Here is a 27,795-nt window from a genome sequence, read left to right as displayed (position 1 = left end):
CTGCCAGGGCTGGTCGGACTTCTCACGCCAGTAGTCATGGTAACATGGAACCCCATCCTGATGGAAGGAGGCTCGTTCAGAGTACTTAGTTTTTGTCTTAGCGTGTGTTTGTCCTCAATGATAATTGGATGGAGGCGCCGAAAAACAGCATGTGCTATTTCACATTAATTTCTTGGCAATAAGCTGACGTTAACCACAAATGTTAATGACTCTGTGTTTTCCAGTCCTCTCTTCTGAATACCCTGGAGAAATACTAGATTTTATGGATCTCGAGGGCATGTAGCCCCTATGGAACTCGGAGTCCTTTAGCATCACTAATGAGGTGTTTCGACCTCATCCCATGAAGGATAGTTAGGTTTCGGATCCCTTATCCAGACAGGTCGAATAGAGACTCAGAGACAAGATACATTTCCTGTATCGCATACGTAATTATCAGGGTTGAGTTTGGGGAATTCCAACGGACGGTTAACACTCCTTATCCCTCAACTCATCTTTCTTTCTCCATCGGACCCCAGGGGGTGAGTGAGGGAGACCATACCATCTCAGGGAATAATCAGGGCTCAGAGGAGTAAAAGTTCCCCTCACAAACCTGAGCACATGAAAGTGCTCCAAACCTCCATCCTCTACCTCGTGAGCATAGGGAGGTTGGTAGAGAAGTGAGAATGTCCCTGACATAGGACTTCAGTCCCTCAGGCGTAAGATCAGGGACAGCGAGCTTAGCATATTCAGATTAAATCCATCCTTTTGAACTAATGCTTTTTAAGTCAATTCTTAATTATTTCAAGACAGTATGTACATGTTCAGTGACATTTTATTTTCCACTTTCTTGTATCATTGCTCAGCTCTTTTGATGAAGACACCGACCAAATTAAAGATGATGAAATTCACAGTAGTCACTTTGCCTCATATTTAGCACCTCTGGTAACAACATCATGAGCAAAAAAATATCAGAAAAGATCTGGTTGGTCTCTCCCACTAGACTCCGAGTTCCTTAAGGGCATGGTACATATCATACTCCCAGTACTCAGACCAATGCCTTGCCAATGGTGAGTGCACAGTAAATGATTATTAATGAATGAATGAGTAAGGCAAAGCGGTCGAATCATTGTTTGATAATGATGCTTTTGTATTTCAGGTCCCCATCTGCCACTACAAAATTTAACACATTTTCCATTTGGATAGCCATAGACTTACTTTGCTGTCTATAATACGAACAAATTTAATTCAACAAACTTTTATTGTCTCTACTACGGCAAGGTATATGGTAAATGTAAAAGTGAGTAAGAGATCTGTCTTCAAGAAGTTTGTAATCTAATTGAGAGATTCAGCATTTAGGAGACACTTAGATACTAATTCCCTGGTGGATCAAAGGATGAACAAATTAATTAACTAAAGAACGAGCAACTACACGCGTGACTATAATACAGTGTAGAGCAAAAGAAGCATTAGAAGGGAGTTATTTTTTTAATTTTTTTTTAAATTTCCCTGGGAGGTTCAAAGGAGAAAGATGTCTGGAGAGGCTTCTTGGAGAAGGAAAACCTTTTAGAAATCTCAGCAAACTGAGCAACTGTGCAGAAGTGGGAAAACCAGAAAGTGAGTAGATGACAGGAAACCGGCCACTGAGGGTGGGATCTTGGGCCGTTTGCAGTGGAGCAGCAGAGGGGGTTAACTCTGGAACAATAACACCCCCGAGGCATGGCCACCGTTATCATCCTCATCTTATGGGGGAGGAGCCGAAACGTGAGGGTAGGAGTAACTCAGCTAAGTCACACAGGTCTCAAATGGTGGAGCCAGGATTCAAATTCAGACGCGCTCACCGGCGCCCTCATGGTTTACCTCTGAGATGCTACCGTGGCAAGACGAGAAGGCTCTGTTTGCTGTCACATCCTCGTTGCTGTGATGGTCCCAGCTGAGTCTCCCTGGGCTGTGGGGCGTTTACCTCTCTCTCTTGTTCCTGGTCAGTTGCAACCATCCTCCTCTGCTGAGATGCTGTCCTGGGTCACCTCGCTCAGCGTCAGGCACAGGACAGCAATTTTGTATGTGTGTTTCCTCTTCGTGTCACGTGCTCAGTTTCTGATGAGCCAGTGCTGCTACTACTCAGTGGTGTGTGTCCCGCTACGGCTTGTTGCCGAAAACATTTCCATACCAGTCAGTAAATACGTGTTGCCTTTGCTGCCGTCTAAGATACTCAAACCCTTCAAACAGGCCTGTGGTTAAACAACTGAAAGGTTAATGGCTGACACAACCCAGAGTCCCCAGGATTCACTCCTGTTCTCATTGTTTGGGGCGCAGCAGCACCTGCTGTTAATTATCTTGAGGATTACCTTCTGATCTGTTCTTTCGGATGTCATCCAGGGCTTTTGGGACACACTCTCCACCTTGTCTCATCACCACTCTGTCCTAGAAGAACCATAGAAAGTCGGTTAATCATTACTTATTAGCTGATAATGTTCTTGTTTATTTTATGTTGCATGGTTTCAAGTCCTATAGAAGGAGATGATGAGTTTAATGTAGGTTTTGGGGTGGAAAATTGTTCTCTTTGGTTTAAAGGAACATTCCAGATGGAGCTGCAAGGTCTTTGCTGTTGCCTGTTGGTCCTGAGTCAGTCTAAGCTGCTTCTGTTTCTGTCATCCCCAGCTGTGTCCATCGGCCCTGTGGGGAGCAGGGCAGCTGTGCCCCACTGCCGCTTGATCATGCGGATGTGGTGAACTGTACCTCTGATGGCCCAGGTCACATGAAGTGCGCTATCACCTGTCAAAAGGGATTTGCTCTTCAGGACAGCAGTGGGCAGTACCTCAGGCCCTTACAGGTGAGTTGGAAACCCTTGGTCATAAGGACCATGCGCCTGGTAGGGGCGGTACTCATGTTCCTCTCCCTGGCCCAGTCGGGGGAGGGCAGTGGTTTTTAAATCATTTGAAAGGAAAAATGAGGACTCTAATGAAGGAGGAGAAGCATGGTCTTTTAGAAATGCAAGGTATATAAGAGCCTGCGCAGGTTCCGTTACCTAGGGCATCAGCCTCTCTCCAGGTGCGCAGTAGATAGGGATGCTTATTCCATTCTCCCTTGTCCTTGTCTTCCTGTCAGAAATCATGGTCCCCACTTTTGTCTTGAAGATGAAGATGCCATAGTTTAGCCTCGTCCCCAATTTGCAGTCAAGATAGGTTGTGGTCAGTTATCTGTGGTTCATTGTCTAATCCCCCAGCCCTTCTTATAAGAAGTCTGGAGAGAGAGAGTCAGGTTTTCTTCCCTCTGTTATAGAGTTGGGGATTATAGCGTGATTCTAGCTTTAAATGAATTTTCTATATTTCTACAAGCTGCCACAGTACCATTTCCAGGATTTCAAGGTGATTTGGAGGTAGAAGAAAATATTAATTAAGAGCATAGCTCAGGAGACAGACCTAGAAAGAAAGTTTGGCTCCACGTAGTCGATGTGTAATTTTAGGTAAAAACAAACAAACAAAAGAAACTAACCTCTTTATGTTTGTTTCCACATTTGTAAAATAATTAGAAGTATTTATGTCATTTGAGTTATTATGAAGACCGATTGGAAATAATTTAAAAGCTTCTAGCAAAATGATAGGCACGTAGTGCTCTGTTAAGCTGCCATTATTATGAGCATGATGATGTATTCTCAACCAAAGATTTTGTTTTTCGCCTTTCCTTTAGAGGGCTTTCTATAGTTTACAGAGCATTTTAACCTGAACTCGACCATTAGAAAGCATGGGCATAGTATGAGATAGAGACAGTGCAGTGGACAAGAGATAATGGCACTTGAGAAGAGGTCCCCGGAGACGTGGCATAATGAGGAAAGAGTGGGGGCATGATTGCTAGTTGGGTATCAAAGGTTTGGAAGATCGAAAACATTTTTTTTCATTTTGTGCCAGTTGACTGCATGGCAGGTTGTGGGTCCATGGGACAATTTCAGTGGATGAGAGATAATCAGAATTTAAAGGTAGTCTTTGGCTTCCAATGGTTTAGATCCTGCGTAGAGACAAACAGTTTTAATATAGTTTGAGGCATCCTTGGTCTATGATGCTTCGGAAGAAAGTAAATGCTCTCATCACCTATCTGTGCTTAACCCAGCTCAACTTGCACTAGAAAAGAGGTAGGAAAAAGATGAAAGAAAAAGTACCTGAAAAAAATGTAGGGACCAAATACATTTGTGTGATCGGTAAAGAAGGGGAGAGAAGAAAGGAGAGTGTTTGCAGTGCATTAAAATCAGGAGCGAATTCAAGACAAAACGGACAGTGTTTAATGAAGCCGGGAGGAAAACCAGGAATATAGACCGAGTTTGAGAGCCGTTCTTTCTGCAATCGCCGGGGTGCGAGCCACGCTCCAGGCCGTGAGAGTGTGTAAGGGCAGTGTCTGGGCTGGCGGGAGGTAGGTGGGCGCGCGCCCTTCCCAGCCATGTGGTGGACTCAGCTCTCCAGGGACCGCGCCTGGCACCTGAGGCTGGCCCCACGAAGGAAATGATACAGCCCCGGCTCGTGATCACAAGACAGTGGGGATGTTTGCTTTGTGTCGACACGAGAACGGAAACTAAACGGAAAAATGTGTCTGGCTTTGCATGGGATCCCCTGGCAGGCAGCACGGAAACATCGGAGAGCGAGGAGGCGTCGCGGCCAGGAGTGGGCGTCGGGTGACAGGTGCTGTTGCTAGTCGCTTCACCTCTGGCTCTGGTCTCCGTGGTCTCCGGGGGGGAGGGAGAGGTGGCTGAGCCACAGAATTGTCACCACCCCCGGCTCCCCCACTCTGTATTTTGCACGTACTTGTATTTTCTTCCTTTTCGGTCCCCATTTCCTAGTTCTCGCGCTTTATCACTTACGTTCTTCGTATTCTCTCAAACCATCGTGGCCGCGGGAGGACGGGAAAGCCTATCTCTTGCATTTTGCCTCTGGACTTCCCTTTCTCCCTCCATGTCTCTCTTTCTCCTTCTTTCTATTCTTCCTCCTTCAGGCATTTTCTGAACCACGGTTTCAACCTGCGTTTGGCTCTGCTGGTAGCTGATTAGCTCCTTAAGGGCGTCCCGTTTATCCAAACCTAATACAGAACCTGAATCTTCTAGGTGCTTAATGTCTGCTTCATTTGCTTAGTGGTGATGAACCCTAGCTGCCCTACAGAATGCTAGGCCCCGGGAAACGGCTGCGATCTCTCAGACTCAGCCACAGGGTTTGAAAGATGCCTCGTATGCATTAATTTGCAGCTCTTCTTAGGTACTCTTCTCAGTGGAGGTGATTCTGCTCAGTGCCATTATCAGCTGGCTTATCAGAAAGAGTCCCAGCAAGAAACAGATGACATGCTCAAAAGTGGGCAATTTGAGAGAATTTAGTAAAGGGACTACTTAGGAAGGTGGTGGCAGGATATAGGGAAATTACACGGAGATGGCGCAGGACCCCAAGGGGCAGGGGCTCTGCTCTCAGCCCTGGGCCAGGAAGAGTCGACTGTGGGGAGCAGCCAGAGAGCCCATAGGAGGAGAGCGCAGGGGCAGAGTGGAAGGGCCGCCAAGGGAGGGCTTCAGTCCGAGGCAAGCCCGGAGTGAGGAAGCAGAGAGAATGCGCGCCTGACCTCTTTCCTCACTCCCTCTTCAATGTCCCGCTCATCCTGGGTGCTGAGCCCAAGCACAAGTCAGGGGTGCAAAATCCGCAGAGGCTGGAGTCCTTGGGCACAGAGCAGGGTGGGGAGGGGTGGCCAGCCAATGTGCGGGAGCACGTGGAGGGCAGCCCAGAGCCGGCCTGGAGGGGCATCTCCACCTGACCCTCCCGCAGGGACGGCGCTGCCATCGGTGCCATCCTGGGCATCCTGAGACGGTACATCAAGACAGTAAGGCGTAGGGAGGGAGAAAGGCAAAATCATTTTTACCTGTCTTGAGCGTTTGCACAAATAACCAGCAGGAAAGTATTTTGATAAGCCTTTTTATGTGACCTTGACAGAGGAAAATTTTCTCTTTATAGAAGGAAATTCTACTCACGTGCTCCTCTGGGCACTGGGACCGGGCAGTGAGCTGCATGGCCCTTGACTGTGGTGTCCCCGACCCGTCTTTGGTGAACCATGCGACCTTCTCTTGCTCAGAGGGGACAAACTTCCTGAAACGCTGCGCAATCTCCTGTGTCCCACCAGCCAAGCTTCAAGGTACTGTGTAGCCAGCCGGACCCGTATGCAGTTCCCTTCAGTCCCTCCCTCTTTGGGGGTACTTTGGGGACCTTTCCTTTACCCCGGTACTCTTCCTCTTTGCCTTTCTGTACCACCCTCTTCCGATGACACCAGCAGAGTCCCGAAGGGCAACGCTATTCTTTGTCCCGACTACCTGGAAGGATGCTCTGCTCAGAATGTCGTCAACGAAAGAGACTAAGGCTTTTCTCAGTTTTTACTCGATCATGTGTCCTCCGGAGTGAAGCCAACTAACAGTTTCCTGTTAATAATAATAAAGACACACGTTGTCATGCACGTTTTAAATGACCGTTTACAGCCATCCTATGAGTTGGGTGCTTCTAGTTCTATATTCTAATGAGGAGACAGTTGTAAGATTTGTTCCTGGCCGTCCTGCTTATGCACAAAGACGACAGGGAGGCACCTGCTCTGACTGGCCCGCCACCCTGCCGTTACCTCTTCCCAGATGCTGGTGGCCTAACGATGGCTCCTTCCGAATGCAGCTTCCTGAGCCCCATGCAGACGGGTTGGGATTTAGAAGGTCTGGGGTGGGCTGAGGACGTGACTGGGGCAAGTCCATGGATTGCAATGTAGAGAAACCGCGAATTGTACTAGGCCTGAGGTGGACCGTTTCAGCCCAGAGCTCCGCGGCCAGACTGCCCGAGTTCAGTCCTTACCTCTTATTAGTTCGAGCAAGTTACCTAAACCCAGCGTCCTCAGCTGCAAAGTAGGGGAGGTAATGGTGTCTATTTTATAGGATTGTTTAAAGTTTACATGAGTTAATACGTGTCAAATGCTAAGAACAGTGCCTGCCATATAATAAGCACTGTAAAAGGGCAATCTGTTATTATTATAAAGCTTCCCGTGACGCTGTCACTGCTATATTTCTGTCATTTGTAGTTAGGAAGCGAGGTAATGATTTGGTCATTAGCCCTTCCTTCATCGAAGTCAAGAAATAGTTATCCGACCTCCATTCTGTATAATAGGTCACATCGGAGGTTCTGTGGCAAAAAGTATAAGGTAAACGTTTGGTCTGAGATTTTAGAGAAGTTACTGAACGGAGACTAATGCGCTTTCTAAGAATGCCGATGTGGTGACAGGTTTGGGCTCTTTTCGCTCTTCTTACATTCGTGGTCCTTGTTCTGAGCCTCCTGTGCTTCTCTTTCCTGGAGTCAGGACTGAGCCCGTGGCTGACCTGCCTGGAAGATGGGCTCTGGTCACTCCCCGAAGCCTACTGCAAGTTGGAGTGCGACGCGCCCCCCGTGATCCCGAATGCCAACCTGCTCCTGCCACACTGCCTCCAGGGCCACCACGACGTGGGCTCCGTCTGCAGATACGAATGCAAACCTGGCTACTATGTGCTGGAAAGTGCGGAGAGAAAACTCAGGAAGTGAGTTGACCTGTCCCTGGTCTTGGAGGTTCTCTCTACACTCGTACACTTACTTGCTCCTGTTCCCTCTTCGTAAATCCTAGATCATTGTTTTGAGAATAATTTTAAGACCTTCTCGGTCGTCCGCTGCTTGTTGTGTGTGTTTGATTTTCTGTACAATCTCTTTTCACCTGCACAGGTGTATTCCCTAATCATGACAGGCAGGTTGACCTACTGTGCTTGCGGTAAAGATACTCTTTCCTGTGGGAGATCCCACAGTCTCCCCTAGGTGCTTTTTAAAGGAATCACCGCCCTAATTATCATTTTCTTTTAAGGTAAGTGGCAGGAGCTTTCCAAGTGTTATGCGTGTCACCCGCCTCCAGCTGTGTGTGGGGACGTCCTCTTCAGGACAGTTGGGGACTTACGATTGTTCAGACACTTATTAGTTGTGTGATGCTGCCTCAGTCTTCCTCATCTGTAAAATGAGGATAAAAGTAATAATATCTGCCTGATAGGCTGATGTGGGGACTAAAGAAATTCACATGTGTCAACCATAAGATTCAGTAAATTTATTTTTAAAGCACAAAACTCATTATGTATTAGCCGTTGGTATTGTCATTATAGTTTCTGCTTTCTTCTTCTTGGGCCTTTGTGTACACACTCCTGGACCTGGAAGTCGGGGGCGCCTTCCTTCTGCAGGCACGGTGGGCCAGAAAGCACGAAAGCTTTACGTGTGTTTCAGGGGACGGGCTCTGAGGACAGTATGCTGGAGTGACCTCAAGCAGGTTACTTAACGCTCTGGGTCTCGGTCTCCTTCGTGGGGTGAGCCCAGTGCCCACATCAGTGCTGGGTTGAGGAGTGAACGAGCTATCACGAAACCGGCCTAGTGCCTGCCTTGTACCAGGGGCTCGATAAACAGTCTCAGAAAAAGAATCTTTTTCTGAACAAACAAAAAGCTTTCAGGAAAAGAAACTCTTTGTACTCAGTAAATAGTAGCTATTCCTTCCCTACCATAAATTATGTCAGAACAAGAGAAGATCAAATTCATTTCCTACCCAAGACCGATTAAAAGTCTGACCACAGTAGGTATCTTTTTTTAGATACATATTTTTTAAACTAACAAAATCCCACACATAGATTTACCACTAATGCCAGAGGATACAAGCCTCACTTGTAAGCTAGAATTCTCTAAGGGAGCAGAAGGAAATCTGAAGACTTACTCTCCGGCTCACACACGTGCCCTTCTCCAGTCGATACCCTGCCATTGTAACATGGGTCGGGTTGAGTCTGGCTTCACCCAGGGCCTCCCACTCCAGAAAAGGCCCAGACGCACATGCGAGAGGAGAGGAGAGGCCAGCCCCCTCCTCACCCTCCCGGCCCAAGGGAGAGTCAGGCTGATCACAACATGAATGGCACTGATGAAAAATTCATAGGAGGCAGCACCCTGGTTCAGTGGACTTCAGCAGGTACAGTCGACAGTGTTTTGACAACCAGAAGCACATTTGCATGTGATTTGCATAGGTGCTAGATCAATTTGCATATCACTCGTGGACAGGCGGCGAGGGCGCTGGTCTTGTTTAAGTGAGAATGGTATTTCAGCCAGCCTGAAGGCTGCTTTTCCCCTCTGTCTTCTTGCCTCCCTGTTCACCCACCTGTACCCATCTCAGGTGTCTGCGAAGCCGTGCGGTGAAGAATCACTGAGGGGGAGAGAAAAGTCTCAGGAGCAGGAAGGGTTAGGGGCGAAGGGATTATTTCCAGCTTCCTCGGCCCAGCGAGACCCGCCCTCCCCCTGGAACTGTGGGCTCTCCGCCGTGCCCTGCATCTCCACCCCGGGCAGGGGCACACAAGGCCCATTCAGCGGCAGAACTTTTCTGGTTGAGAAACCTGGAAACTTGCATCAAAACATCAGTGTCGGTTTTGGCTTAAACATTTACATTTGCAAGCACCACGTTGAGGAGAGATGAGGTTATTTACCTCACTGTGTAAACTGATTGAAATCTTAGTTTATACCTGTTTACATAACAGGCGGCGGGTCGGTAATCAGAAGTTTGCAAGTCGGGCGTAAATCACTGTCATTTGCCACAGTGTTTACGCAATGAACTATGTCAGCTTTGTTCCTTGCTTGGCGGGAAGAGCCCGGAGTTATACAGAAGGGGCCCTCAACTTCTTTCGAGGACATGCAGGCAGGAGGGGAGGAAATTGAGAAAAACAGACAGGGCGATTCAGACCAATTGGTCACATGCTCACCTTATGCGCGTCTACAGGTAGTGGAAAAACCCACCTGATGGTCAGAGTCGTGGCTCGTTGTTTTGCATGGCCCTGAACAGTGTACTTCATCTCGTGTGTCTCAGTGTTTGCGTCCCCAGTGCGAGGGGTCGTAATTATCTCTACCCAACAGTGTTGTTTTGAAGCTGAAAGTAGGTAATGTACTGAAATCATTTTATAAACTATGAAGTTTAATACGTGTCCCAGGTATTATTTTTTGTTCATGTCTTTTTAAAAGTAGGAAATGGCTACCACAATATCAGTCAAGTACTTCACCTTTCTGCTTCTTCCCAAGTCTATTGACCATGGTTTCAAGAGAACAGAAATGTAGGTACCGGATCTGACTTTTCTCTTCCGTCAGCCTGTTTAAGCTTTGTCTCATTCGACTTGGGGATGGCCGGGAGGGCAGAGCTGCAGCTGGCACACTCGTCACCTGCATGCTCTGTGCCAGTCTCTGAGCTGGGAGTGAAGATGCACACATGAGGAGCCAGACCTCAGCAAGGCTGTGGTCCCGAGGAGCCTCCTGTTCCCTCTCCCGTGTGTGTTATTTCTTCTAGAAGCATAGCGTGGAAGGGGACACGGATACAGATGGGTGCTTTCTCCTGACCCTGGGATCCTTGCCCCTCTCCCTGGAACCTCAGGGTGGCTCTGCCCATACTGAAAAAAATCCCTGAGGACAGGGAAATGCAACGGCTTCGTCCTGGGATAAGGACTCTGACCTTGAGGGCCTGGCTGGAGTCAGCATGACCCAAGTGTTATGGATTCCCCAGAGGAACACTGAGGAGGGTTAATGGATATTGGGGGCAAGAAAATCAATGAAACAAAAATAAATGGCCATTGTCTAGTGCACCCATACAGCGATACAGCCGTATCGTGACATACCCTGCCACCATTACAGATGTTTGCAGGAATATTGAAAATGTGGGAAAACACTCACTATACAATCAGAGCTAAGTGAGGAAGAGCGAGAAAGCAGTTGTTCTAAATGGCGCGACCTCATTTTCCCACAATAAAAAATATTTTTATCACTTCTTCAATACCTGGAATGATTATGACATTAATATCATAACCTCAGGTAGTAGTAGGTTTATGGGGCATATAGCTCTGCTTTTTCTGCTCGTTTATACTTGCTAAATTTTCTAGACTCTGTAGTGAGACAAATGGATAAATAGTTTAAAAACAAGATAATGAAATGAGTTAAAAGAGTAGATTATGGCAATTTGTGTGGGGGCAGAGAGTAAGGGAAGAAAAACCCTCTCACGGGCTCCCATTGCTCACAGATCTTTCTAAATAGGCAAACCAAGAAGAGACAAGCGCTCCAAGATGGTAGCAAGACAGGTACGCAGCCCTTCCACCCCACGCCCCAATCCTTCTGTTTTGGGCATGTGTACCATCTTTGTTTTTGAAGGCCATTTCAGATCTCTCCTCCAATCCTGACACCTCCACCCTAACTTACAGCATATCACCTCACTGTCTAAGTGCACGGGCCTGCCCACAGGTGTGCAAGCCAGTCTACAGCCAGGTGTGTTCTCCCCCTTCTTATTGTCCAAGGTGAATTCCTCTACCTTTCCTCTGAGGTTGTGCTCAGGCCTCTCCCATGTGAAAACTCAGACAAGCAGAGCCTCCTCTCGAACCCGGGTCCCCCTCCAGCTCCCACTCTGTTTTTCTCCCTCCCTTTTACAATGAAACTTGTGGACAGAATTGTCTCTGTTGACATCTTGCCATCTTCTCTGTCCTTCACACTTTGACATTCAGGGTTTTACTTCCGTCTCTCTGCTAAAGCAGAGCCTGCCGTGGGCCTCCCTGCTGCCACATGCAGTGACTCTTCTTGGACCTCATGTTACATGGGAATATTTGGCTGACGTTATGGTCACCTCGAGAGATAGGATAGACCCACCCGCCCAAAATGTGGTTCGGATGTTGAAACTAATGGTGCCACACACATACCAAGAGAGTATGAAAAGGTTTGTTGCTCACATCATGAGACTTTTCTGGGGAGAGTAGGGGAGGATCCCAGGTTAATCATCAAATGGCTTGAGAGGTCGGGGAACGGAGACTGGCTTGGGGTTCATGGTGGTTCGGGAGTAGGGATCGGGTGAGTGTTTCTGCATGTTAACAGGGTCTGGCACGGTTTGAACTTTCTGCCGGTCCTCAAAGAGGAAGCACCCAGGCTTCCTTCCCGGCTCGTTTGTCTGTGGGAGGTGGTGTGGCTTGCGCGCTGTCAGCAGCGAAGCATCGGAAACGGAGTCGGGCTCTTTATTAGAGCGTAATTGGCTGAGTCCTCCTTAGAACTCTTCTCCCTTGATTCCGTTCCATCTCAGCCCTTGATTTTCCTTCTTCTTCGTGTCTTCTCAATTCCTGGCTTTTCTTACTCTGCCCATTTCTTCAGTGTTGAGGCTTCTCTGAACTCACGTTCTCTCTTGCTCTATGCACTTGTTCAGGATGAAGCTCATTTACCCCATGGCCTCGACCACCCTCCATATGCGATGGCTCCTCAATCGACACCGCCACCCTAGGCTTTCTCCTTATTGGCCGTAAGGCCCCGTAGGACAACTGCACGTGGATATAGCCACTTGGGTACCCCATCTGCATCTCAAAGTCTTACTGTGCAAAATAGAGCCTCTTACAATGTTTTTCAAATCTGCACATCCTTCTGTGTTCCATGTGGTTGGTTCGATCCGGGACCTGCACATAACCTGAGACTCTTTAGCGCCTTTCACTCTCAGTCAAATCAGTCATCGGCCCCCCTCAAGTGTCATCATTTTGCCGACTCTCAGATATGCCCATTTCTCCCTATTTCTGCTGCCACTTCTCTGTACCACGCCACTATCGTTTTTCATTTGTGAACAGATCTCTCCGACTCTAGTTTTCCCCCTTCAATATATCTGCCAATCTGTGGCAAAAACAATCTCCAAAAAGCTCAAATCCAATTATCGTAAAACTGAAAGACCAACCTTTCTGCCATTTCGTTTAGGAAAAGAGAACCGAGGTCCCCGCGCGATCCAGTTTCACCCCCGATGCTACCGAACTTCTTTTACTCCTTCATATACTCCGTGGCTAGCTCAGCTCTGGGCCCGCAGACATGCTGTTCCTTCTGCTCAGAGCTCTCCCCGACAGTGACCTTTTGCTCTCGATGGGTTTTGGTCAGTTGTTCTCTACTCACACCCAAGAGGATTGGATCTAGGTCTTCCCTGAAGACAGGATTTGGGAACATTTTAAAGATTTCTAGAACGGAGTTTAATGATTAAACACTTTCCTAAAACTTCTAAAGAAGACAACTTAGTCAAATTGCTAGGAATCTTCGTCTGAGAACGATCTCTTGGCTTAGTGGTTAAGGACACACATTCTGGGTCAGTGAGAGGTAAATTTGAATCCCAGCTTTGCTATTTATTACCCTTTGACCTTGGACAAGTTGCTAATCTGTGTTGATCATTTGTGAAATGGAGATAATAGGAAATGGAAGTACATATAGATTTTTGTAAGGATTTAATGAAATCATAGAAATAAACAACCAAGCACAGTTTTTAGTCATATTACGCTTCTGGTCATCGGTAGCCGCTTTTTATTTATATCGTTATCATTATCATTAGCAGCAGCAGCAGCAGCAACAGCAGCATTTCTACCCTCACAAAAAATATTTTTAGAGAGAAAGAAGAACCAGTCAGGAGAAGAGCAGAAATAAAAGCGTCATGAATAGAGAGAATGACAACAATGTCTTCCGTAGGGAACGAACTTGGTTGTGCTTGGGATTCTAAGTCCGGTGTGGATGGAGAGCATTAAGGAAGGTGACTAGGATGAGGTCAGAGGAAGTGGGGTCAGATCAAGCAGGACCTCATGCGTGAGGAGTGAGAAAGTGTGGATTGTATTTTTCATGCAACAGGAGGCAATCAGAATGTTCTAAGCAGGAAAATGACAAGATCTAATATTTTTATAAAATGTCCCTTTGACTGGTATCTGCCGATGGGGTAGGAGGGGATCCGGAGAAGTGGGGTGTCCAGTTAGAAGGTGAGAGATGCACACTCATGGGCTAGCACTCGTGGCAGTGGAGATGCATGAGGCATGGGGAAAGATTCCAGAGATATTTGGGAGGTAAAACTTGCTGGTACGTGAATGAGATCAGATGGGGGCTTGGGGAGAAAGGTAAGATTGAGAGAAAGAATAGAATCAAGGATATCTCCTAAGTTTCAAATTTAAGCAACAGAGTAGATGGTGCTATCGATTACCAAGCTGCGGATGATTGAGGAAGAGCCTGTGTGGAGACAGAGAATGAGGAACCCAGCTAGCAGTAGCTCTCATCACACAGGGTGCCTTTGAGGATGAAGTGATAGAGACATCTTCCCCTGCACAATTGCCTAGCACTTAAGTGCTCCATATTTTATTGTTATTCTGTTGTAATTATTCACAGGAGGCTACCCCCATCGGAGACACCAGATGCCCTTCATCAGTAAAGACATGGTCATTCTCTTAGAGTCAACAATCATACTTTTATTTTCTCTAATGGAAAATAGATATCACTTTTGAAAACTCTGCAGTGGTGATAGAAAGATGGGGGTAGAGGCATGTGTGTCTCAAGCAACATCAATCAAACTTTCAGCCAAGTTTTGATTACAAGATCTTTTTTTTTTTTTCTGGCAATGATATAAGAAGCAGAAAAAGCACAGCTGGATTTTCAGCACTAGGTGGATACCACAAGTTCTAGAAATTGGAAAAAGCATCTTCTCACTTGGAAATTGTGGTGATTTGTCTGGAGTAGTTAGAGGGAAAATAAATATAAACCTTCTTCTGCCCCAACACCTCATGATACCATCTGCACAGTAAGTCTCTGGCTGTCGCTGTCCAGTTTGGTCCTTGCAAATCATCCAGCCTTTCGGATCAGAGTTGTTAGATGGGTGGGTAGTTTTGCTCTCTGATTTCTAAACCTATGGCTTGCTTTTGCTAGCCTAGGAAAGTAGCATAGGTTTTATTGGTTTGTCGACCCGGCTACTCGTGAAAATGGCTGGCGAGTTTAAAAATCTAGAATGCTAGGCCAGCCCAGACCGTCAGAGAAGTCTTGGAATCCCTTGTGAGGACCTGCCTGTGTGCACTGGTCTAGCATCCAATGCTGTCATTCTTTGAAATGTCAGCTGATTCACTTCATGACTTCAGAATGTCACTTGGCTCTTAATTCATACGCTTTATGCAGAGGAGTTGGACCATTGTGAATAAATCAGTTTTTTTTTTCATCAATGATTTTAAAAGGATCAGAGGTCAGTCTTCAACATCACCAAACTAGAAGTGGCCTCTGTGACACCACTGGAGGTCAAAGCCCTGCCACTGCAATGGGCTTCTGTCCCTTTCAAGGGCCCTGGGTGGAAATCAAATTTCCTGGAGATAAGAGGAATCCAGGACACTTTGAACTCCTGCCACGATCACAGTCCCTTTTAGAGCAGAGTGACCAGAGCCAGCCCATGGCATCCAAGTACCAGGCTCCATACCATGGGATCTCAAGGTCAGCATCATAAGCAGGAATTGACAGACAGTGACATGGAGCCAGTGAGACAGCCCTTGCTGTTGGGCCCGAGAAAATGATGCTCTGAGAGGTGTCTGAAGGCAGGACATGAAGTACGTCACCTGATGGAGTGACGTGCGGAGCTGTGAGAGGTTTATGGAGCGATGGCCATGGGAAGCCATCCCCATCCTAGTGAGAAGCAGCTGCATGGAGGATCTGTGAGGCTGAGCGGGCATAGGAACCCCCGAAGAAAGGGAACGGGATTTCCTAGGGAGTCAGGACTCTCTCCACGCCTCCTCGCTCCTGCCTGGAGTGCCTCCTGTCGGGTATGGGGGCTCCCGTGCGAATCGTGCTGCTTTCCTTTCTGCCTTCCAGCATCCCCTCAGCCTGTGTTTTACTGATACCCCTGATGGTTTGCAGGGCAGATCCTGTCATGATGTCTGGGTACCACTCTTCACTGTCCAGGTTTGATCTGTCCGCCCTCACCCTGAGGTTATTAAACTGGCGAGGAACTACATGAAGTCGGCATTCTTGAGTGTCTCTTCACTCTGGGCAAGCAAAGGGCGGACTGTTTCCATGGTGGAAGCGTTCCAACCAGTTCAGAGAAAAATACCACGCGAAGTCAAAATATTATCGTCCTGGCCAAGCGAGGGTTTTCCTTTATGACCAGGCTGACATGCAAGGTTTTACAGCCTCGCCTCTCCCCGGTGTCAGTGGTATTGCCCGCTCTCTCCAGCTGGGGGATGTCAGTTCAGAGGAGGTGGGGGAAGGACGGGGGGAGGATTTCATCCATGGGAGGTGGTAGAAAGAGGAGAGTCCCTGGGAGAATATAAACTCTGTAGTGAGAACAAAGAGTAAAATGCTCAGTCCAGGAGAGGGACAAAAGGAGCTTCCTTAGAGTCAAACAACGGCAAACCTGTCATTGAAAATACATTTGGGAAGATGTTTTAAAATGACATCTTCCATTAGAGAAAGAAGCCATATACTAAAGAGTACACAATATGTGATTTCATTTACAGAAAGTTCAAGAACAGGCAAAACTCATCTATACGGACGAGGAAGTCAGAGTAGTGTGGGTCGTGGGGTGTGGGGAGCTTTAACTGGGAGGAGCACCACTGGGAGCTTTGGGGGGCACAGGGAGCTTTGGGGGTACATGGGGAGCTTTTTGGGTATGCTGGGAGCTTCAGGGCACACAGAAAGCTTCAGGTATACACAGGAGCTTCGGGGTACACAGGGAACTTCAGGGGTACACGGGGAGCTTCAGGGTACACAGGGAGCTTCGGGGGTACACAGGGAGCTTGCGGGGGCAGACATGCTCTGTGTCTGCATTCGAGTGATGATTACTTAGGTGTGCTCACATGTAAAAATTCTTCGAGCTATATGCTAAGATTTGTGTAATGTTGCGTATATAGTTTATTACTCAATACAGAATATTTAAATGACTCTTCTGTGTTTGCTGCACTCATAGATGTGGCGTCAGGATAAAGGGTGTCTGGGATGCCCAGTAGGAAGAGATGCTGTTAATATGATAAGTGGACCGTAGAGTGTGTAAGGGGCAGTTAAACCTGTCACAGCGGGAGACCTCTGGCTTTGTCAACGGGTTACCCAAGGTCCAAGCCCTGCCTGTGGCTCTTACTGTGCATACTTGAGCTAGCCTTCAGTCTCTCTCAAGCTTGATTTCCTTCTTGGAAATGTGGGTATTGATATTTATCTTTAACTGTTGTTTGGGAGAGCCGATGAGATTCTATAGGTATCTTGCCAGATACCTGAAATATAGCTCAAAAGTAGTATTTATTATTAACAGATAGTAGATATATGTCCACATGAGCTATGACGCTAAAGATTCCAGTCTTAAAATCAGATTTCTGTCCTAAAATATTCATGGGAATAAAGGTATGAATAACAATTTAATAATAAACACTCCATGTATTTCTAAGTGGATTGTTCAAGTATGTTAAACTATTAAAATTTATTTAAATTATTTGAAATCACATGCATTCTGTGCTGTAGAATCTTGGGCAAATTCTTTAACATCTCTGAGTATGTTTCTTTATAAAATGGGAATAACCATACCCTTTCATTAGGCATATTCTGATGATTCAGTTTGTTTAAATACATTTTGTGCTCTACAACGTGAATTTTGCTTAAAAGACTCAATTTGGCAAATATTTAATTAATGCCTAATATAAGCCAGATATTATTTTGTTTCTTGTGAATTAAAAAACAAGAATAAGACCCAATCCTTGCCTTCAGGAAGCTTCCAACCTAGTGGGAAAGAAAGACATGTGCGCATTTATAAAGCAATGTAATAAATGTTATACTGGTATAAAATTAGATTCCTGGAGAAAGACACAGGAGGCACTGTATAATAGTCTAGTCGTCAATTAAAAGTGTGTAGATGATGGGCATATTTAAATTTACAAAGGGCATCAAGATCCTGGAAAATAGCAATTTAAGGCCACCATGTGGCTGAGTCAATGGCCAAGGGATTATTTCTGTTTTAGAATCACAAGCTTATCTGTACCCAGGAAAGTTTTGACTCAGAGATGGAAACAGCGTTGAAACAGCAAAATGGAAAGCCCCTTCAAATTGGCAGCGAGTCAGAAGGGGAACGGAATGGAATTCGAAGTGGCAAGACCTGATTCTGTTGATAAGCGTCCACCTCAAATGCAGTCTCCCTGGTTGGAGGCCATGGCCGTTCACAAGCAGGAAGGCGAGTCCTCCAGGACAGTGTTGAGTCATGTCTACTTTGGGAATCTGATGAAAGCTATGAACACTTTCCAAGGAAAAATATGGACTTGTAAACAAACAAAGTGGCCATGGTAGTCTCCAGCGAGACTCTTGCCCTTCTGAAGTGTAGGGTAAGAACTTCTGTTTTAAAAGAAGATTTGTACTGGGGCACCTTCTCCCCTGTCGGGAGAACCGGTAAATATTGGCAGCTTCATCACTTATATCACCATATTAACACCACCGATTCTCAGATCCCCTCTGGGGAGTCCCTGTATGTATGATCACCTTCTCTGTACTCCGTACTACCTGGCACTTAGGTGTGAGACTCCTCCGAGAGGAAAGGCTTGAAGAAAACCCAGCTGTAAACAGTCTAGACCCTCCGCTTGTATTTATCGATCTCTCTTGAGAGTAATGTATCCAATATTACCATAAAACAGCTGCTACTATTGCTCCTATTAAGTGTACATTATTATTTTTACTTCCACGACTTAGAAATTAGACTGGAGAGGTAAGACATTGGGACCATCCGCCCCTGCCTATTTGCCGATCTTTATCATGTATTCCTTAGGATCCAGTCTTTCCCCATGACCTCCTGGAGAGCGTCTGATGGGCTGTTTGTTTTATGTCTCATCAGCATGTTCCTGAAGATCCAGTGCCTGGAGGGGGGAACCTGGGAGCAAGGCAGCTGCGTGCCAGTGGTCTGTGAGCCTCCTTCTCCTGTCTTCGAAGGCATGTATGAGTGTACCAATGGCTTTCAGTTCAACAGCCAGTGTATGCTCAGCTGTCACCAGGAAAGCGAAAGGGTAAGGATGACCCAACTTTGCTTTGTAGCAGGCTGCACTCCGACCTTGACAACCAATCCAAAAATGGCGAGAAGAAACGATCTCAGTGAATCCCCACAGGCAGGGCCGTACAAAGTTGAGATTCGAACAGGGGTATTGATATTATTTGATAGGGGATTCAGAAGATATCACGTTTTCAGAATACTCTTTTATAACTTCCTCTTGAATAAGAAGAAAAATCTGATGGTTTGGGTACCTGGGTACATTCCCAAAAAATGCTGGGATTCTGATTTGGCAATGTGACTTCATCCCACGGAGAGCCACTGACCTGACGTGGCTAGGAATGCTGGGATTCTATCCTTCAGTAGAACAGTCCTGAACAGGCATGTGCACCCCTCAACAAAAGCAAAGCCGAAAGCGCTGTCTGACAATTATTCTCTAGGATTTTGGCTGAAGAGGTCCCAGATGAAAACTACAGTCTTATCATGGTTATGTGACTAAGATGAGTTTTATTTTAGAATCTTTTCATGTACCACACACATATGTGAAACAGGAAGTTAAGCAGACTTCCAACGATCAATGACCTTAACTGCTCTCCTGGCGCATGTCTTTATCTCGGTGTCCAGCACTCCCAGATAAGCACTTCAGGACAGATGTTAAACGAATATGCCATGAATAAGACAAGAAATCAAACACATCTGTTTGCACTGACTGTTTAAGGACTCACAAAGTTGGCCAGATGAAGGGAGAGTTATCTATAATTCTAACATCTCACTTTCTTGAGTTTTATGAATTAGTGGTTTTCTCTTGTTCTGCACGTAGTATACTCTGTGTTACTGGGAGTGTGAAGCCCGGAGTTACACAGACAAACACATGTGGAGAAAGGCAGTAGAACTCTGGTGAGGTCGAAAGCATCTCTGATGTGTCCATTCTAGCAGAAAGGCAAAAAATACCGTCAGAGAAATTATGAATCGGTTTCACTGGATCAAACTCATCTTGAACACAGTTCGACTTTTGCCACAAACAGCATTTGTGTGACAGTATGGATCCATCACTGCAAAACAACACCATCTGGGAAAATATTTCAAAAAATGTTCCAGAATAATGGGATATAGTCGATAGCTCATCCAAGGAAAACACGTTGTGAGTAAATTTCATAAATGACAAAATTGTTCATGAGTTCTTCAGATCAAAACAGCAAAAAAATGGTCATGACTTTTTTGGGGGTCAGTAACAACATGGCTTATTATTTCAATAGTGTCTTTTAGTCGGTGTTCTAGAAGTTGGAGAACACCACCATTTGATCAGATCACTTTCCCCCACTTTGAATGAAGTTAGCAAAACAACGATGAAATGCTCTTTACCTTTGCTGTTCTAGCTTCCCACCCGCTGCACTAAGGAGGGACTGTGGACCGAGGAGTTCAGGTTGTGTGAGAAGATGCAAGGGGAATGTCCGCCACCCCCCTCAGGTCTGAATTCTGTGGAGTACAAGTGTGAGCAGGGATTCGGGATCGGTAAGTTCGAGGAGAGATGCTGATTTCTGCTCCCAAGGAATCTTGTTATTAAGCCTGGTTGGATCTTGAATCAGATCCACAGTTCTCCCTGAGGAGTGGATGGAAGTGTAAGGTGACTCTTAGCTGCTTCAGTAAAGATGCCGTTTATGGCAAACCCGTGCTTTTTACTCTCCCGCATGTGCGTGCTGTTGCTGTGGCTGCTGAGCTATTCACGTAGTGTCCGGTCATGTTTCTCACTTCGCCGAAAGTGGATGGATTTGGGGTAGGAGTTTTGGTTCCAAGGGAAAAGGCGGGAAAGGACAGCCACACACCACGCGTGTGCTGGGCTCCTCCCCCAGCCCTCTGCGGTTGTGACCGGAGCAGGGAGCTCCTGAAAGGGACCGTTTGAGATTGCATTTGCTTGTGTTGCTCTTCAGCCATTCTTTCTCTACAGAGGACCAGGCTCCAAAGCCTCTGGGCAACTTCTTAATCAAGTAATTGCAATGAAAGGTCTCTGCGGCCAGAACTGACACATAGTGATGTCAACTCAACTTTGCCTTGGCTGGACCAAAGCATCGTAGAACAGAGATGCTATTTGTGGAAAACCTTGTGAAATTAACCCTAAGTTCTGAACTCTACAAGCAAGGAGTTCTTATAAGTTATCCTAACGTGTAATGCCAATGGGTATAATTTGAGTCAATGAGAAAGCTCGTTAGTTTCTGAGATGGTCCTTTACCATCTTCACCAAAGTCGCTCTTTGCGCAGAGGTGTCTTGTGGTCAGACACAGGCAGCGAGTGCTTGGGCTTTGCCTCCTGCGTGGTGTTTTCACGAGCACATTCTCATCTCTCCACCCCAGAATTTCTACATTAAAATGTCATGCACTCACTTGTATAGAGTCCTTAAGAGTCATGTAGCTCTTTGAGTTATTATATGAATTAGCAAAAAACATCAAAATGGAAATAATGAGAACTGAAAAGAAGCTTGGAGATCATCAAGTCTACAGATGAGGAAAAAGAGAACCCTGGAGTGTGCCTTTTTGAATAGAATTTTAGAAGACATTTGGGCTCCATATGCAAAGGAATAGAGGAAGATTTTCCTTCAAGAAGCCAGTGCATGGCCAAAATCTCTGCTTCTAATTTTCTGTTGTTCTTCTTTTAATCACATAGTTTTCTTGGCTGCCAGCGTAACGATTGTCATTGTTGCAGCAGACATTATAAATCTGCCTTCATAATTTCTGAGCTATTTTTCTCTCTGCCAGTCGAGTTCTCAGGTAGTGGATGCTGTAGTTGACATGCTTCAATCATTTAAGTAGGAAAGTATTGACTGTACTTAAAAAGCATCAGTCAATCAGGACAGACTTTGGCAGTCCAGTCTGGGGGTCTTGGAGGTCTGCTGGACTCGGGATGCAGTGATCCGGGGGGCTCCTGGGGAGTCCTGGGCCAGGAAGATGAGAGGTGTTTGGGACAGCAGAGTCAACATGCTGTAGCTGTAGAATGTATCAGGTGCTTAGTAGATGAATGTCAGCCCCGCCTATGCTCATGATAACGTGACCCAGAACATAGAAATTGCTCTCGAAAAATCAAAGCTGTTGATTCCAGGATGAAAAAGACTGAGATCCGGGAGGTTCAGGCGTACACTGTAAATTTCTGTTCCTTCAGGTGCAGTGTGCTCCCCGTCGTGTATGATCCCCCCGAACGATCCCGTGATTCTGCCTGAGAATGTCACCACTGACACTCTGGAGCACTGGATGGAGCCTGTCAAAGTCCAGGTGAGGAGAGGGACATTTTTACGTTCTGAGGAGGTAAGACTGCTGAGCAGTTCTCCATGGTCAGCGTGTTCCCTGGATCGATTTCAGAGCCTTTGAAAGCATCCTTAAAGCAAACAACCACATGGACCATTCCTAGAGAGAAGGGTTGAAAATCAAGAAGAAATAAAAGGAAAACGTGAGGAAAATATGACCCACATCCAAAGGAAAGTTTAAAAAGATAAAGAAGACTCAGAGGCATAAAGAATAATAATACAGGAAGGGAATTGAGAGAGAAAAATCACTACTAATGAAAAATAGGGCAGGAAAGAAACCAGACTTCAGACGGTGAGCGAGCACGGGAGTGCGCAGAGGAGGATCATAGTGTTACACACCTGAAATTCTCTAACGTTCCAGTGTACTGACCAACGTTACCCCAGTAAATTTAATTTTTAAAAGACAAGAAAACTAGGATAAGCCAAAGAAATGAATAAAGATGAAAAAAAGATGGAAGGGGAGCTATGACTTAGAAAAAGATAAAAATAGAACGAAACAGGGAATGGCGAAAGGCACAGAGTAAAACGTGCGTCGCCTTCCTGTCTGCATCTCCACGCTGTCTAAGCCCCGCACCCTTCCCGGGCTCCCCATCTGCCAGGTCAGTTGTGAGCAAGACCCACTACTTCAAAGCGCTTCCCGGGCTTTCCGATTATTTCCGTTCTCATTTGAAACCCCGATGCCTTCCCCACCCCGCAGGCCCTGGGCTCTGCGTTCTCTCTCACCCCCGCTCCTGCCCCCGGGCCTGCCAAGGGGGCCGCTGTCTGCCTCTCTCTTCAGGGCTACTTCCAAACCCCTCTCACGTCACCCACATTTGAACCGAATGCCGCAGGCTAAACCGCTCAGTGTTCCCATCGCTGTGGTCATCTTCTGACCCTGAGGTCCCCTTCTTTCTTAAACACTGGAGCTCCTGGGCCATAGTCACCTTAGCTGATACCCCTGTCATACCCCTTACTGATGTCAACATCCACACATTCGATCCTTCCGGAAGCTTCTGAGCTGCCTCCTTTATTCCGAAGGTCACCTTTGCCTTTCTGACTTCAGCTTCTGCATGTGTCCTTGGTTCGCTCTAATCTTGGCACAATGGTCTCTTGGCTGATTCTCGAACATGGCAGCCGCCACCCCCAGGCCCTTCGCGCTGTGGGCCCCTCTGCTCCGAAGGCTCTTCTCCCGGTATCCACGTGCCTTGCTCCTTCGCGTCCTTCCGGATCTCACTCGAATGTCAGGAGGGCCTTCTTTAACCACTCGAAAATTTTAACTCCCTAAAATGTTCTGTTTCTCTTCCATCCTTCGTTTTTCTCCTAAGGACTTATCATTACCAGACATATTATAGATTTTACTTATTTATCTTATTTATTGTCTCTTTTTGCGGCTAGAATAAAAAGCTCAGTGAGTTCACTATTACATTCCCAGATCCTAAAACAGTGCTTAGTGTGTAGTCAGTGCTCAATAAATATTTATAAGTACATTTTTTTTTTTTACAAGGCTATATGAGATGTGAAGGGGGAAGATCTTGTGGTAGGTTAGTTATTTCTTCTTATACGGGGAGGGCGAGATCTCAGAAAGCCGAGGACATTGGCTGCCTTATTAGACTGTCTAGCAAACAAAACCCTTGGAAGGCTGTCCCCATGGCGTCGCCAGGAGATGGGCCCTAGAGATAAAGCACGCTTCTTCTGGAAATCATCTCAGATTGCTCCCTTTTCCTCACAGTGAATTATGCTGTATTATCAGCAGGCTTTTGTGTCAAAGCAGGAGGATTAGGAAAAAGTACTCTAAGTATGATTCACGGGTGGAGGCGGCGGGGGGGTAACGCAACTCTATTCAGTCATTCATTCATTCGACAAACATTTACGGGGCTTACTCTGTGCCCTGGAACCGTGCTAAGTGCTGGGACTACGGAGATGAAAGGATAAGAGTCGCCCTGTTTATGAGACTCACAATCTGGCCACGGAGACAGACATTTATGACAATGCGACACGAGGCGTGGTTTGCTTGTGGCAGCAGTGCTGTGGGAACACCTGAGAGGAAGCAGCTAGCTCTTCTGCTCAGGAGCTTCAGGGCGTTGGGAAGGATCGATGGACCAGAAAGCTCTTCCTCTGGGTCTTAAACTATGGCCAAGAGGAATGTTCTGGAGCGGAAGGACTGGTAAGAAGTTCTGTGTGGCTGAATCCTGGGTATGGATGCTAGGAGGATGAGATGGGGAGGGGCAGGTAGGCCTGATCCTGTGGGCATACCGCATCCCGCTTCAGATGCCAAAACTAAGGACCCTGGGCAGGGCGGGGCGCACGGTGAGCCTGAGGGCGGGGCGAGGAGAAAGCAGGGGAACATCTCAGAGGGCTGGCGCATCCCGTGGCCTTTCCGGAGTCTTCGTCCCTTCCACCAGTCTATTGCGAAGGTCCAGCTGGAGTCACCATGCCCGAGGAAAGAGCTTCAGCCTCACGCTTCATGCAGTGCTAGATGCTAGAACCTTTCCTTAAACTCGGCTTGCTATGATGAAAGACTTCTCTTTCTCTATGAGCAGCTAAAGGCGGAAAGGCTGGGGACGTTTAGGACCCCTTTCTTTCTCTTGCAAAATAAGCTGCTTCAGGAACCATTCTGCTTCGCTTCACGAGGCATCCGGTGAGAGCCGCTGGTGGATGCAGGGTGTGCGCGCCTGAGTGCGGGCCCCCAGCGACAGGGTCTCCCACTGCTGCCTTTCCAAAGGACCGTTGGGAGCAGAGTAGTTCACGTGTCCTCATGAGGTGCCAGTTACAGACGCTTGACTGTTTCCAAACTGGAAAGCCAAATTCTGTTTTATCAAAGCCTCCCTTTTCTGAACTCTCCTTTAAGGGCGTCAATATTATTTACTTACCTCTGTTCCATAGCGTTTCGTTTGCGTGCATGTTCCTAGTGCCTTTCTCAGTGCCCAGGACTTTGGTTGAATAAGAAATTGTTGTAGCACCATTTTCTACTTTAGAAGTAAATGTATATGTTTTTCCTCAAACTGGGCACGTTTGAGCAGCTTTGTACGGCTGTGTGTAATCATAGCCTTGTCAATTTCAGATGCCCATCCCAGAGAGAAAATGCAGAATGTTTTTTCCAACTTAAACCAAACATCAAACGATATCATCCGTATCACTGCATTTATCTTGACTATGATCTAGTCAGTAAATCCCTGGTTTGGGAAAATCATTTATCCAGGTTATGATTGTGGGGATAATAACAATCACAGAAACGCTATAGACCTTGAAATAAAATGTGTTTTTTTTTTTTTTAAAAAGCTTATTTTTTACTCATGTCTGCTGTTATTCACCAGCTTCATAACCTCAGGCAGTTTAACTATTCTAAGCCTCCATTTCTTGGTGTGTAAATAGGCATTTTACTTATCTCATAAGGTTAATATGATATCAGAGGAGAAACATAGATAAAAATTTTTAACATTATGCTTGATGCGTAGTAACCTTCCTCGCTCAGGTGCCATTCTCACTGGGGACGTGTGACTTCCCCTCTCTTCTGCCTACCTCTTCTCGTCTGTCATGACACTGCCTTCCACTTTACGATTCGAAGGCACAGCCAAACTATGTGGCACCTGTACACAATTTGCACCATTGTTAGAGGCACTATTACTTAAGTGGCATTCTTGAGACTTGTGTCGTATTTCTGTGTGATAACAAAGTGAAGTCATTAAATTAGCTACTTCCACAGTATCGGGGAAGAATCGAGGTAACACAAAATGAGCCTCACCCTAACCTTATAAGAGCAACTCGTTTCAAAAAAAAAAAAAAAAATCCCAAAGGTCAGAATTTCAAAAGTTAAAAATATGACTACATTTTCATTTGTTCCTGAACCCCCAAATCAATATTCTTTATGCCAGAAGAAAACCAAAGGATTCCCCAGAGTAGTTAACACTGGCCATCGCGGTGGCTAAACGGCCGTTCCCTGTGCTCTCTCAGCTCCTTCCGGGATATCCTGAAATTAGGAGTATCGCTTACAAACGACACTGACATAGGATGCTTCATTTTTAGGAAGTTGAAACTCCATTAGACTAGAAAAAGAAGTGATGATGAGGTTATTGCTCTTACGTTCCCAGGTCCTCAGATGAGATTATATACCAGTCATACATAAGCTCATGAATTCTGCCATTTTGTGGCACTCGATAGCTCACGCGGGGTGGGAAATCTGACCTTGTCCTCATAACTTAGAATGAATGCCTTGTAAACCAAAGCAGTTGTATCCAATGAAACTCTTCACTGAGTAAAATGCTGATAGCCTACATTGATTTATTTTGGGGGTCGACCCATCTTGTACTCAAGCTTAGATTTTGGTGTCCTTAAGGTGTCCAAAGTGTCACTTGGACAGTTTGTAAAAGGAACAGACCAGGGTCCACTCTTCCGAGAGGCCTGCCGTGCCTTGGAGTATGTCTCCCCAACTCATCCTCCTAGCATCCAGCTAATTCAACTGTCATGCCTTGAGAAACACTGCTATTACGAAATAGAATCCTGGCAGCATCCACATGTTAAGTACCGTATAAGCACACTGGTTTGGAGCCCCGTTCATATGGTTAGTAAATGGCAGACTCCCATTTCATGCAAGTCCCTGCTAACTCTCATGCTTCACGTACTTTTGTGTCTGGCAAGACTAAAGAGCAATTGGATTAAATTGTACTGTTTTCTCTAGTCTGCTTCCAATGCCTTTATTCTTTATAATAAAAGTGATATCTTACATTTGAAGAACACTTTATTATCTTTAAAGTTGTGTATGTTATATATATATAATATATTATATATGTTATATAATATAATATATATATAATATTATATATATTATATATATAATATTATCTTTAAAGTTGTGTATGTTATATATATATAATATATTATATTATATTATAATATAATATTATATATAATATTATATTATATACAATATAATATGTTATATTATATATACATAATATGATATAATATATATAACACACAACTTTAAAGATAATATATATTATATTATATATATTATAACATATATAATATATGTTATATATTATATATATAATATTATATATGTTATTATATATATATAATATATATATAATTTTATTAGAATCTTACCATAAACCAATACATTTAGAAAGGAAGATTTTATTATCCTCGTTTTACTGATAAATTAGATGTTCTCAACCATGAGAACTCCCACATCCCCACACTTCCCTCCCTCCCCATGAAATCTAACAAAAATAATTTGGAGAAATGTGCCCCGATATTACTGCTTTTCCTTATTGTGGAAGAGTTCATTTTTGATGACCAATCGAGTATACTTTTTAGATGCCTGCAAAGTTTATTTGCCTTTTCTGGGGGTTCTGCTGGTGTTTATTCTTACAAATGATACCTGACTCCTAGAATAATATGCTTTTCATTAAGGAAGAATTTCTGAGGACTTAGGTAGCCTGGGGTTTTGATGAAAAACAACTCAAAACAGCAACTGGCATAAAAAGTAGAGAGAAGTCCTCCTGGGTTCAAATACTGGGTGACTTACCTTTGGGCCTCTGTCTACTTCATCAGCAAGGGGGATGGTAGTATCTATCTTGCAGGGTTTTTTTTTTTTAAATAAAAATTCAAAATAATACTGCCAAAATGTCTTGCACAGTGTCTAGCACATAGTTCTGAATTAATTAAAAATAGCATTTCAATTCAGTCCGTACAAATCTTACCTTCGGAAACTTCCTTCATCTGAAAAGATATCATCA

The 27,795-nt window shown here is 45.5% G+C and overlaps 1 protein-coding gene across 1 annotated transcript in view; it reads left to right on the top strand.

Moving 5' to 3' along the window:
- PAPPA2 (pappalysin 2) overlaps positions 1-27,795 on the top strand; it is a 207,421-nt gene that overhangs the window by 140,271 nt on the left and 39,355 nt on the right. Inside the window, exons 14-19 of the mRNA XM_039881111.1 lie at positions 2,638-2,809; positions 5,952-6,129; positions 7,324-7,537; positions 18,634-18,802; positions 20,160-20,295; positions 21,934-22,043. Coding sequence (XP_039737045.1) covers positions 2,638-2,809; positions 5,952-6,129; positions 7,324-7,537; positions 18,634-18,802; positions 20,160-20,295; positions 21,934-22,043 — 979 coding nt within the window. The remainder of the gene's footprint in view (positions 1-2,637; positions 2,810-5,951; positions 6,130-7,323; positions 7,538-18,633; positions 18,803-20,159; positions 20,296-21,933; positions 22,044-27,795) is intronic.

Source organism: Pteropus medius, unplaced genomic scaffold, assembly GCF_902729225.1.
Source record: "Pteropus medius unplaced genomic scaffold, Ma_sr-lr_union100, whole genome shotgun sequence".
In the NCBI taxonomy this organism is placed as follows: Eukaryota; Metazoa; Chordata; class Mammalia; order Chiroptera; family Pteropodidae; genus Pteropus; species Pteropus medius.
The sequence above is the reverse complement of the archived record's forward strand: the minus strand, read 5'-3'. Positions and strand labels throughout refer to the sequence as shown.